The sequence below is a fragment of the Opisthocomus hoazin genome, chromosome 7 (assembly GCF_030867145.1).
Source record: "Opisthocomus hoazin isolate bOpiHoa1 chromosome 7, bOpiHoa1.hap1, whole genome shotgun sequence".
Taxonomy (NCBI): domain Eukaryota; kingdom Metazoa; phylum Chordata; class Aves; order Opisthocomiformes; family Opisthocomidae; genus Opisthocomus; species Opisthocomus hoazin.
The window spans coordinates 61,097,449-61,109,634 of record NC_134420.1 but is presented as its reverse complement, the minus strand read 5'-3'; the positions used below and the strand labels follow the sequence as shown (position 1 = coordinate 61,109,634).

The window sequence follows — 12,186 nt, the reverse complement described above, 5'->3', positions numbered from 1 at the left end:
TCCTGAGTATCTGCATATTCCCATTAAAGGGAAAGAGGACACACTTCCACTGCCTGGATTTAAACTGGCAATTCCAAGCAGGCGTTTTTGGAAGAAAACAACAAAAAAGGTAAGCTGTGGGAAGGTATAGGATCAGAAAAAAGATATAGTACATCTACATACACATTTTCAATCAGTTGTTTTATGCTTACATCAGAAAATAGAGAACTGCAGGCAACGGTAGACAGCCAAAAAATCCTCAGAAGGCAAACTACTTGCTGTCATAGTCATTAGAGATTTTTAGGCTCGTGACCCTAGAAAGTCAGTGAAACTAGTTTCACAACATCAAGTCAATACCTAATCTTACCATGCCCTCTGCTGGCCCGAAGGTACTCGTGTAAAGGTGCAAACTTTAAAGATGCTTCTGCTCATACCGTTACAGGCTTCAACTTCATTAAGAAACAACAATAAGAAGCATTCATAGATGTTTCTCTACAGGTTACCTTCCAAAATACGGAAGTGTTTTAATATACTTTGTAACAGTTGCACTATTACTTTATTAATGTTTCAGACTCACATGCTCTGAAGTGTTGCCAACACTAACATACTCTTTTTACATCGAATTTCCATTGTCTGGGGCACTTAAAGCAATTAGATTTCTTTAAAAAACAGCTTTATTGTTAAAGACTGTTTCCAATCAGGAGTGGTAACACTGCTTTAGAAAAACAATCTTTCTTTCTGCTTAGAAGACAAAACAGACAATCATTTCCATTTTTTAATAATCTTACATTACAATAATAACTTTGTTTTCAGATTGCTTTACCAAATTTAACACATCCATAATTTCACTCATCAGTGAAATGAGGCTCTAGGATAGTAAACCAACATTAAGTATATGGTGTGACAGTTTAAGACAAAAAGTCAAATTCAGACATATTGAAGTCAGAGGTGCATATAGTGTTGTACAATCCAAATTTAAATTGCTGCTTACCAAAAACATCCATCAGCACTTTTCGTACATCTTGGTCTTTTCCTTCTAAGTCTGTTCTTTAAGTAGCAGCCAAGATTTAACTTTTTCAATTATTAAAGAGCACTTGCAAAGACAAACAAAGGTACTTTTCCCCTCCATTTAATCTTTAAGACAAAGATATAAGAAAAGCTTTGGAAAAGAGATTAAGGAGGAATTACCCATAGTTCAAACTATTCAGACTTTGATGGTGTGATAGGTTATGCTGACTACAGAACCAGTGAAGTTGTTATAACTTAAGAGAATAAAAGATAAGCAAATGAGAGGAGTAAATTTTATTCATGCTATAGATCTGGGGCTTTCTCTTCTGTGAGCACCAGTGCTTTAACAGACACGAAGGAGAACAAAGCAAAAGCTCTGTCCAAGATTCGAGAACATCACTCCTTCAAAGATGCAAAGTCAGCACATATTTCACAGGACCCCATGGCAAAACTGGGGAAAGAGTTAAAAAAAAATTCTAAGATAAGAAAAAACATACAAAAGCCAAACTAAATGAAACTCAATTCTCCACTACAAAATAAACAGCAAAACAGTAAAAAAAAAAAATCTCAATTTCAATACAAGAATTTAAGAATATTTTTTCTTACACAAAATCAGAATTCAAATTCATTTTTAAAGTTCCCTCCTCTCCCTTGGTTTTAGCAGTATGCTGATACAAAGTGTGTTCTTCTTGCCTCTCTACTTCGTAGGATTTACTTAAAGCCCTAAATTTTAGAACCAAGTTTTAAAATAATTATACCTACTATGTTAAATACACGTTAGATACGATAAAGCATGCTTTCCACCAAAAAGGACACTTGCTGTGCACTCTTACCAAATTCCACTTCAGAAGACTATTATTTGAACCCAGAGGTGGCATTAGCCCTGTGTCTGGGAAAGCATACACATAAAATATTTTTATTATCCATTGTTAAAATAAAAATAACTCACTGGACTGACTAAATTAACAAACAAACAACTGAGGCCTAATTCACTAAAGCTAGAAGGAAAATACACTTTAAGTATTGAGCAATTAACACTTGAAACAAACTTCAAGCGGGAAGTCTCCTTAGATCATGACGGGACACCTTTCACGGATGCAAGACCTGCCACACTAGCTCAGATGAAAAATCCATCTGACCTGACATACCTCCTCCATCAGCAGTCACTTAGGCCTGTCAGAAAGGTAAAGTTCCTCAGAATATTATCCCAGTGTTGGCAGTCAGTTGTTTAACAACTTCAGGCACAATCTGTATTCAGACCATAGGGCTTATTGCCATTGTGACATTAAAAAGCAGGAAATAATGAAATGCAACGTTAACACAGATTACAAGAAATCACCTAGTAGGAATCGAACTTCTTGAGTTCAGTTCTAAAACAAAAAAAGCCACATTCCAAAATAATGGAACTGACTGTAGGCACAGGAAAGTATTACACTGCAAGTTCATAATGGGGTCTTGTACTGCAAAGCATCTCCCCAAATTCTGAATACATTGGAACTGTTAAACACACACAAGCAAGAATGTTCTTCCTAGAAGATCAGTATTTAATACAGTATTTTTAAGTTTTATGATTGGTCCACAAAGCATCTTGTTTTACATTACCTTGACTGTTTTGTCCATAGAAGCCGAGAGGAGCATGTGACTTTGTTCTCGTACAGGGCACCACTGCATTTCATTAACAGGGCCACTGTGTTTAGACATGTAAAATATTAAGCTTTTGGGGACTTCAGTTAATTTATATTTGGAACCCAAATATGGCTTAATTAATTCAGAGATCTTTCTCAAAGTCTGCTCTCCTGATACACCTAGCTTGGCATCACAATCTGAGCTCTCTCTCTGATCAGATTCTTTTTTTTCCGGCACACTGGAATTTTCTTGACGCAATCTTTTAGGGATATATGGTCTAATTCCTTTTATGGCAGGAGTACTGTCTTTATGCATTCTCTTCTGGGAAAGGCCATTTCCAGAGTTTGTTGCAAAGCCTGATGTTTGTTCATAGTTTTTGTAGGGCATACATAATGCAGCGTGGCCAGAGTACGCTCTCCTACAATAAGGAAATGTCAAATCAGTGTTAGCATTCTGTGCATAATGCTCAGGGGGATCTTCACAAACAGTGCTTGTGCCAGAACTGTCAGTGTTCTCAGCAGGCTGCATTCCATATGTAGATTTTGTACCCAAAACACCAGGTGCAAAGTACTGAACACGATTCACAGAAGAACTTGTATGGCTTGTTTGCCTGCTGGAAGTATTGGGGACTTCAGTCTTTCCAGTTTCTGTCTCAGAGTCTGAATCATCATAAGCAACCAGTGACGAACTCATTATGGCTAGACACAGCAGACTCCAAAAATTTCAGTGAGGGAATCCTCCAAAGTGATGATCTACAATAAAGAATCGATTATTCAGAGCACAATTTATTACGAAGTCTATAATCTGAGTAACTTAAGGATATAAATATGCTTTTCTTAAAAAAAAAAAATCCATAACTTTTATTCCTGTTTATTAATGGATTTTATTCCTCTATTACAACACATCTGTACATTTAATTATGCAACACCATTTGCCTCCAAGCACTTTGCGTACATTTTTAATGCACTGCAGAGATGTATTAGCATACCACAAAACAATGAAAATGAGCATGAAAAGTAAAACAAACTCGCAACAAAAGTACTGCAAATCCCTTTAACCTTACTTGCAGTAGCATTTCCCCACACACACACAAAAGAAGGCAATTAATTATCCATTGGATTGGTACATACATTTATAAGAATACAAATACTACAACTATTTTGGAGTCAGTCTAATAACATGTTTTTCTTAATGGTACAGATGACTTGAAAGCAGTGTGAAGAGGTTCAACCAGCAACTAAAGAAGTCAATATATTTTTTACCACTTGAGCAGTCTTGCAGTATGAGGAAAATTTCCAACTGTATCCACAGAGCAAGTTCCACATAGCCTTTAGTTATACAGAACAGACTTATGCCAGAAGCTAGACCGAATTCACTGTTTGCATTTACTTACAGAAGAATAAGAGCACTGTTTGCTGTGGAATACTTTTTCAAAGTGTCTGCGAGAAAGAAATCTCACACTGAGACTACATATGTAACATGCTGTATAACTCACCACCGTAACAGTCCCACCAAGCTTCTTCCAAAAATTTGGACAGAGCATGTGGAGTACAGGGTTGGCTACATTCAAACAACTGATGTGTCTGCAAAAATAATCTTTCAATTTCTGCTGTTTATAGTCAAAAAGTACCGCTGTCCTTCAATTGCTAAGACTGATTAAATGGCACTTTTCACTACCGCTTTGTTTCCTTGCCCAGCTGTTTGCACTCATCATGCTAAACCCACACCACTTTCAGATCAGCTGCTGAAATTCTTTTCTGAGGTCAGTGAAGAAGCTACCCTCAAAAGCATTTTGATTAAAATGAGAACGCTGCACAAAAGTCAGTATCTATGCGAGCATTTGCAGAATTGATGCCACAAATGCAGGTCCTACAAACACTAGTGTGGGACTACTACACTGGAACATGTAAAGATTACTCATTTAACTTCAGAACTAGATCTATTTGAATTTTAAGTAAGCATGTTTCATTTAATCTACAGAAGTGTTACATTACAGACTATGGTCTGTCTTCTGTAACGAAACATCCAAGCACAGATCTGGAAGACAGGTTCCTATTAAGACATAGACACTCATCACCACAGATCCTTTCCAAGATAAGTGATCAAGAGCTTTAACTGGAACAAGGTGACTAACATTTTAGCACATAAAAGCATTAAGATCTCCCTCTAGAGGACATTTGTCTTTATCTGAAGTTTGTGACAGCTACAAGTGACAATAACGAAGAGCAAGGAAAAAAATCTGGTTTTCATAATACAGCTTCATTTATTAAAACAGTATTTCAGCTAAATATCATCAAGAAAAAAAATAACTAGTATTTCAGGAAAACTTAACTAACAGTTTAATTCAAAAACAGTAAATCGACATTTTTAGCAGTAAACTGAAACCTCTTCTCAAATAAATAGTAACTTTACAGGACTGCACTTCAATAACTGCAACAAGTGGTTATTATTTGTATTGCAGTGCTGAAAACAGGCCCCAGACAAAATGCATCATGTTCAAAGAACCAGTACAGTAAGAAGTTGAACTCTGGCTGAAAGGTATAAATAAAAGCTATAAAGGTATAAATAACAAGGTATAAACACAAGAAAACCTTATATAAACACCAGGAAGTCTTTTATACCTTATAAAAGGTATAAACACAAGCGGATTAGGTTAGATTTTCAAAGTTACTTTACCTTCTTTCAACACAAAAAAAACTTAAGCTGATATTGGGAGATAAGTGCAAGATAATGCCTTGCACACACCAGGTTAAAATAAATTCCTTCGGAATATTGCAAAGAAATTTTCCCATTGCATCTGGTCAGCATAAATCCATCCCATCACACACACCGCCCATATGCCTTAACATTTCTGCAAAAACAAAGTAAAAAGCCATCTTAGGACTTCCCATTCTACTTCTGGTTCTAGAGAAACACCACCCCGAAGTTTCTAATGCCGCCCTCGCTGAAGAAAAACGGAGGGGCAAGACCCCCCAGCGCACGTCCCTGGACACCAGCTGTACCCAGAGGCGGCGGTTTCCCGACGACACCGCTTACAGCGCGCTGAGCTAACAGGGACGCCCACGTAGCCTGCGGCTTTCCGCCGCTTTCACACGGAGGGTTTGTCCGCACCCGTCGGACCAAAGAGCTTTAAGCTTTCCACGCACAGCACCACACGCCCGCCAAGTGACTCAACGCGCCCACACAGGAGCGGCACCAGAGCCGGGGGCGGCCCCGCCACCGAGGCCGTTTCCTTACCAGAGCCGCTGCCGCTCCCCATCCACACGCACTCTGCTCCCGGGCACCGAGGCCACTCGTGGGGCCGACCCCACCCCGGCGCAGCCGTCATCGCTTCCCCGGCGCCGGGCCGGACCGCCCCGCCAGTACCTGCCCCGCACGACCCCCGCCGGCAGCGCCACCCGGAACTCACCGACCGGCCCGTGGCGGCTCCGGATTTAAAAGTGCTCCGGCTGTAAACAAGGAGTCACGCTCAAGAGGTTCCGTGTGTCGCAGCCCTCCCGCCGGAACCGCGTGTTACGCGGGGCCAGCGCTAGGCCACGGCTCGCTGAGCGTGCAGGAGCTCTCCTCCCGCCGCTGCGGGCCGTGTGGAGGGTGCTTCCTGGGGCTGGTGACTGTAAGGGGAGGGAGGGCAGTGGGAAGCAATGGTTCCGGCGGTGTGCGTTTCCCAGCCGGGAGTTGTGAGTGCCGTGCAGGCGGCGGGGTGATGCAATGGCAGTGACGGAGGAGCGGTGAGGGGAGCTGACGGGAGCCGGGCCGGTGGGTGGGGATGGGGCTGCGGCGAGAGGCCCTGGCGGGCGGGAGAGAGAGGGGCTCGCCGGGCGGTTCTGGCTGGGCGCGGGGCTCTCGGCTGGGCGCGGGGCTCTCGGCTGGGCGCGTTCCCTCCCCGCCTGCCCTGGCGAGGTCGGTGCGGCTGAGGGCTTTTTCCTCCGCTCCCTGCGGAGCCGCAGCTCCCGTGGTTTCATTGCTGGCGCGCCGGGAGAGGAAAATTCCTTTTCCCTGGGAAACGGGGGTGGGCGGGGGAGTCGCTGGAGATGGCGACCCGGCCCGGCGCAGGGAGGGCAGCGGCCGGCGTGTGGCGGGGGAGGGCTGCAGGGCTCCAGGGCTCCAGGGCCAGAAGCGTTAGCTTGCTGGTTAATGCTGCTGTGCGTAACCGTTCCTGCGCAAGAGCTTAGCTCTGAACAGCTGTAGGGTAGTGAAGGTTCACACTGGGCTTCCTTCAGATGAGAGTGGTTGAGCAGTCGTGTTATCATCTCGGGGAATCGTCTTGCATACCTTTATTGTATTTTCATACATAAATTGATGATTACCGTGTCTGGGAAGGTAGGTCTGCTGCAAATGCAGCCTGTGTTGGAGTACTTCTCAAGGCATGTATCACACAACATCTGTGTGCGTACTGCCTGCTTTAATTTCACTTTCCTTTTTTTGTTTTATTTCTAGGAGGCAAAACAGTTTTCAGGAACATAAGTGCTATCAGGCTTAAAGTCACATTCCTTCATTCATTAATGAATATTTGGGGGGGGACTTGTGTATTACTGTTGTTGTTGGAAGTCTTGATGTACCTTCATGCAATGTTTGTCATGAAGGAGGTCTGCTTAACATAACGTGAAACCCTGGTCTTTGATTCTCAGGTCTTTAACGTACCAAATCGGATAGCAAACAGTGAAAATGATCACAGATCTGCATTGTCATGCAACTGAAAAGAGAGGAGAATACAGTTGTTTTCTGATACCCATGCCAAGGAGTGTTTTTGAGCTTTGTCTTATGACAATTTAATGTTCTGAAACAGTCACAAGAGCAGTACCTGTTAGAAGTTACCATACGTTGCCTAGGTAGAAGACACACACAATTCTTGGCTTGCAAGTTCACACTGTGAAACTGAGGCCTTTAAGTTCATCTTAGACTCTGATCACAAATATCGTAGTAGTCCATTTTCAGGTTCCCATGTATCATTTTTTTCCACCAAATCTGTTCGCATACGATATCTAATGTGTCTGGGACTGTTAGTTTTCCTAAGACCAATAAGAAAGTAAGAAAAAATAGTCCTGATAAAATGCAGAATTTACAGATGTGTCTTTCAGATGGTTCACAAGTGCATTTGTGAATTTCAAAAGATAAGTGTTGGGTAGCGGTCAATATCTTTTGCATTCTGTAATCGTAGTATCCTCATCTCTCATTGCAGGGACTACATGAATTTTGCTACTTCTTAATGAAAATGCACCTGTATTTGGGATTCTTTGCTCAGCTTAAATACATCATTTTCCAAACTTTTTAAAGAAGAGCCTGACCTTTTTCCCGCTTTCTAGTACATATGCACAGCATTAGCTGTGACATTTCAGCCTTTCTGAATGAAGGCAATGTGTCATTAAGAATGTACGTTAAAACACCAAGTCACAACTTGTTCTACACCAAAGAATATTTCTTGTTTACCTTTCCCTATTTTGCAAAATCTGAAGCCAGTGAATATAACTGGCATATTCCTACAGAAAGTGTGTTAATCTTCATAAACACTTTCTAATAAGATTTTACTCTGTATACTTTATTTTCCAGTTAGATATCTTGTACCTGTGAAGAAGAGGAAAAACACTAGTATTCAAGTAAAAGAATGTAAGTAAATTGTAGGAATACGTCACAGAATTACTTGATTTGCCTCACATTACCTCTTTAAAATAACTGTCAAACTGCAAATAATCGAACTTCAAGGGATCAAGATTAGATTAAAAATTTAAATGTTACTGATAATACGCTAGTCCTATTTTCTAGTCAGTTATGTAGTCTAAGTATGGTTTCAGTGTTAATAGACTAAGCAAATTAAGTTAGCAAGCGGCTGTATATGCTTCTCAGATTTCCCAGGGTATTCAGCTGAAGCTGATATCTGGCAATATTGCAGCCATCTGACAAAGCCTTAATGATAGCTGTGTTTTGCTAACCAGCAAGTTACTAAAGCAACCTTCCTAAGTTTTATAGGCAGGTGAAGGCTATTTACAGTGGCAGTTTAAATATATACTATGTAAACATAACCAAGGTTGTGATTAGGTGGTTATTTTGTAGAAGGCTTTGAAACAGTGCTGAACATCTGATGCAACTATTATATGCTTTTCTTTCTTCTTTTTGAATTCTGGGAGAAGGGAGCCAAATGAGCATAGTTTTCATTAACAGCTTTTATGATTCACTTCAGTTACATATGTATCTTGTAAACTCAATCTATTCATGCTCCATGCAATGGAGCAGCGGATCAATGGTAGGCTAGGGAGTCCCTCCAGAGAGACACAATCCTTTACAAGTCAGCAGAGCTTTACATGGGCACAGAGTCCTTCCTTCATGGATGTGAGCACAGTGTGACAGAGAATGGTTAGGGTGAATGCTGTGTTTCCAGCACACCACTGTTTGCAGCTCAGTATGAAGTTAATGTACTTTTTCAACATGCATTGCCATTGTCACTATCACATCCGAGTACAGTGCATGTAAAATAAGCATCAGTATATGAATTAAGATGACATCACTTTCCTCAATTAAGAAGAACTATACAATAGCTTGAGTGATTGCATAAATCAACTACGTTAGATTGTGGGGTAGGACGTCACAACCCTGGCCAAATTACAATGATAGTTTTCATGGAAGATTTACTTTTCCTTCAGTTCACTTTTTTCATTAGGATCTGCACTGTAATCTCATTTTAACAGCCTCAGGTTTTATGAAATTCTTTTATAATTCTCTACATGCTTCTCTGTGTACCTTGTTATTGTGGTGTGTTCATCCCAAATGGATTCGAGATCATTGCTGTTCCGCTTACAATGTTGTTTTTCCAACAGATGGTGTCCTCCTTACCCCTCTTTAACACTTATTTTCTTCTGTGTAAATATGGCGAACTCACTATAACCAGAACCATAATTTTAAAACTCTTTTCTCATATCACGCTAATGCTTGTTTATCCTTGGTTCTGAATATTTAAACAGCATGATGCTTGAATTTTTACAAAAAACTGATTCAGACCAGATACACTACTAAAGACCTCATCATTTTGTACAGAGAGTTGTTGAGCATGAATAATTTTTGAAAATAAGGATTTCTTAAAAGAAGGATTTCTGCCTTTGTAGTTGAAATGAGTTTTTGCTCATGGCAGGTTGGTAACAGATTCACCAGATTTCTCAGACATCAATAAAACTGTAGATCGGAGAATATCTGAAGACAATTTATCAGGTAATTTTAGAAAAATCAGAGGAAGAAATTACTGAGGTAGCATGAATTGCTATGCCACCTTTATGGGAGGCATATGTAGTAAAGTACAAGTTAATTCAACACAATACATGTTACAGAAGTTTTCTGTCATGGAATTACTAAGAGGTGTTCAATGTATTCGTTAAAAATAAGTACAGCAGAGCTTATTTATAACACATTTTAGATTATAACTGATGGGACAAAGACAAAGATATTTCTGATGTAGAGTGAAAATAACCTTACTGATATTTAATGCATTTGATAACAAAAACTATGTGCTTGCTTAACATTTCAACAGTGTAATTTAATTTTCTGTACTTCCTGCGTTAGTGTACTGTAAACTATGAGTTATAGTTTTCCATAGTCTCGATTCCTGTTAATTAAAAAAAAATATACTGCTAAGAAACTTTCAGATTACTTTATTGTTAATACATGCAGTAGCCTGGGAGAGAAGCCCCTTTGTGGAAGCACGGGCACTGTCTGTTCTAGGAAGCTCCAGTGGTCGAGGTATATGTTGGACATACGAAGACTACTGTGTTGTTACTTTCAGCCATCTTATCATCTTAAGCCATCTCCTAGGGTTATTTTTCTGACATAATACTGAGGAACAAATAGTTCCTTAAATTTACAGCCTGTTGCTTACCCAAGGATTGATTGTTCTTTAGAAAGCAGCATTTCTCACTAATCATTAGTGTGTTTTCTAACCTCTGGAGCAAAGCAGTAAAGATGACTAAGCTTTCCCTTGTATGTCTTTCTTTGGACTGAGGTACTATATTACGTATATTAAGACAAAATTCCATATGATAGTTATAAAAGTCTCATTAGCATTCAGAATTTTACAGGGTAATCAAGAATCAGATAACCTCTGCCAGCTGTTCTGAGATGCTCTGAATCATACGCATATTTAATTACTTTTACTTTTGTCAGGAGTTTGCCTTTGAAAAGGTATTGTAGTGTTAAATGAAACACATAGACAAACAATATTAAGAGTGACCTATCAATTTATTTAGCACTTTTGTCAGTCTCAGTCCATTTCTGTATGAAACTGAAGCTCACTGTGTTAATGTCTTGACATTTATCAATCTCATGTGAATAGAATTACGTATGGGGTCAGTATAGTTTTTATATTCTTATTCTCTTCATCTACAAGATATACATGAAAGAATAAAACACACTGTTTTTTGCCCTGTAGTTCTCCTTGTTGCTGCTGATTTGAATCTACAAGCCAAAGAACTGGAAGACGTTAAATTTATCTGAGTTGTAAATAAAAAGATCTTTTGCAGTCTGGGAAAATGGCTGATTGTCCAAACTGTGATTTGAAATCTCTGAGTCTCCTTCAGCTGTTTGAAAGAGTAACTGAACAAGGAGAGAAAGTCAGAGCACTGAAAGCAGGAAAAGCACCAAAGGTATTTCCATTTCACATTTTAAACCCATGTTTTTTCAAGTTAGGTCTGTCTTTAAAAGTGCTGAAGAATGTGATTTTTTTCTGAGATCTATTTTGTATTGTAGTAAGAGAAAAAAAACTTGTTAAAAAAGATTTATGTCCATTTTGTGAACCGTGGACATACCTGGAGCAAGGTAGTCACTAGCAAGAGCAAAGTTGTTATTCCTGAAGTAAGAGCAGATTTGTAGGCTTAGAAGTCTGCTTCAGCAGGTTGCCATGCTACATGACGGGATCCAAGGTATTTGGTTTTCAAGTGACATTTGTATCACTTGTATTCTGCCCTGGTTTTAGATTGTTTGTTAAAATCTCTTTCTCCGTGCATTATTATGCGAAGTAGCAAATATGTCTTGCTGAAGCTGTATTGACAGTCCCTGCTTAATGTCCCTTAAGTAATTTAGTAATTTGCCATTAATTTCAAGTTCTCTATCCTGTTATCCCTATGTTGGCAAAGAGAGCTCAGTTTTAATATGGTCTCTCTTAGCGTATTGTCTGTGGGAGTAAGCCTTGAAAACTGGGAGTCGAATAAAGTGTTGATCTATTTATCGCTTGCATGAGGTGTTTCAATAGCTTTGTATTAAAAAGATCATAACAACTAAAGTTGTGAAGAACTTTTTGTTCTGTTTTGTCTTCAAGTCTGTCAATGAATTGTAATGAATAAATTATTTTAAGGTGAGCCATGAAAAGGATTGTAAAGTAAATTAGATAATAATTTATATTATGTTTGTGTATCTTAGAAATTTGTGCTTAAAATGTTAAGCTGGTTATACCTCTGAAAAGCAGGCAAGCATTTTCTTTTTCTTGGGCAGAAATTGAAATGTGAGACAGAGATGCTTTAAATATCTTGGCAGTGGTGATGCTCTGAATTCTGTCGGTTAGGAAGCAGTCACCTGCTGTTTGCTTTTCTTTTACGTTTG

General features: G+C 39.5%; 2 protein-coding genes across 15 annotated transcripts in view; one reads left to right on the top strand and one right to left on the bottom strand.

Moving 5' to 3' along the window:
• The window catches only part of WDR25 (WD repeat domain 25), a 92,657-nt gene extending 86,430 nt beyond the window's left edge, over nt 1–6,227 (bottom strand). For 5 of the 7 annotated variants that reach the window (XR_012764559.1, XR_012764562.1, XR_012764563.1 and 2 more), the window contains exons 1-2: nt 5,851–6,011; nt 2,590–3,365 (exon numbers count right to left, since the gene is read on the bottom strand). Coding sequence is in view for 1 of the 7 variants with exons in the window: in XM_075426508.1 (XP_075282623.1) it covers nt 2,590–3,306 (717 nt within the window). In the remaining 6 variants the exon portion in view is untranslated. The other 2 variants (XR_012764560.1, XR_012764561.1) reach the window with 2 other exon arrangements.
• An 8-nt stretch (nt 6,228–6,235) lies between these two features.
• WARS1 (tryptophanyl-tRNA synthetase 1) overlaps nt 6,236–12,186 on the top strand; it is a 28,218-nt gene continuing 22,267 nt past the window's right edge. The window contains exons 1-4 of one of the 8 annotated variants that reach the window (XM_075426512.1): nt 6,237–6,341; nt 8,161–8,217; nt 9,734–9,810; nt 11,021–11,234. In XM_075426512.1, coding sequence (XP_075282627.1) covers nt 11,121–11,234 — 114 coding nt within the window. In that variant the 5' untranslated portion in view covers nt 6,237–6,341; nt 8,161–8,217; nt 9,734–9,810; nt 11,021–11,120. Of the gene's footprint in view, nt 6,370–6,726; nt 6,934–8,160; nt 8,218–9,733; nt 9,811–11,020; nt 11,235–12,186 lie in introns of those variants that run through there. The other 7 variants (XM_075426513.1, XM_075426514.1, XM_075426517.1 and 4 more) reach the window with 7 other exon arrangements.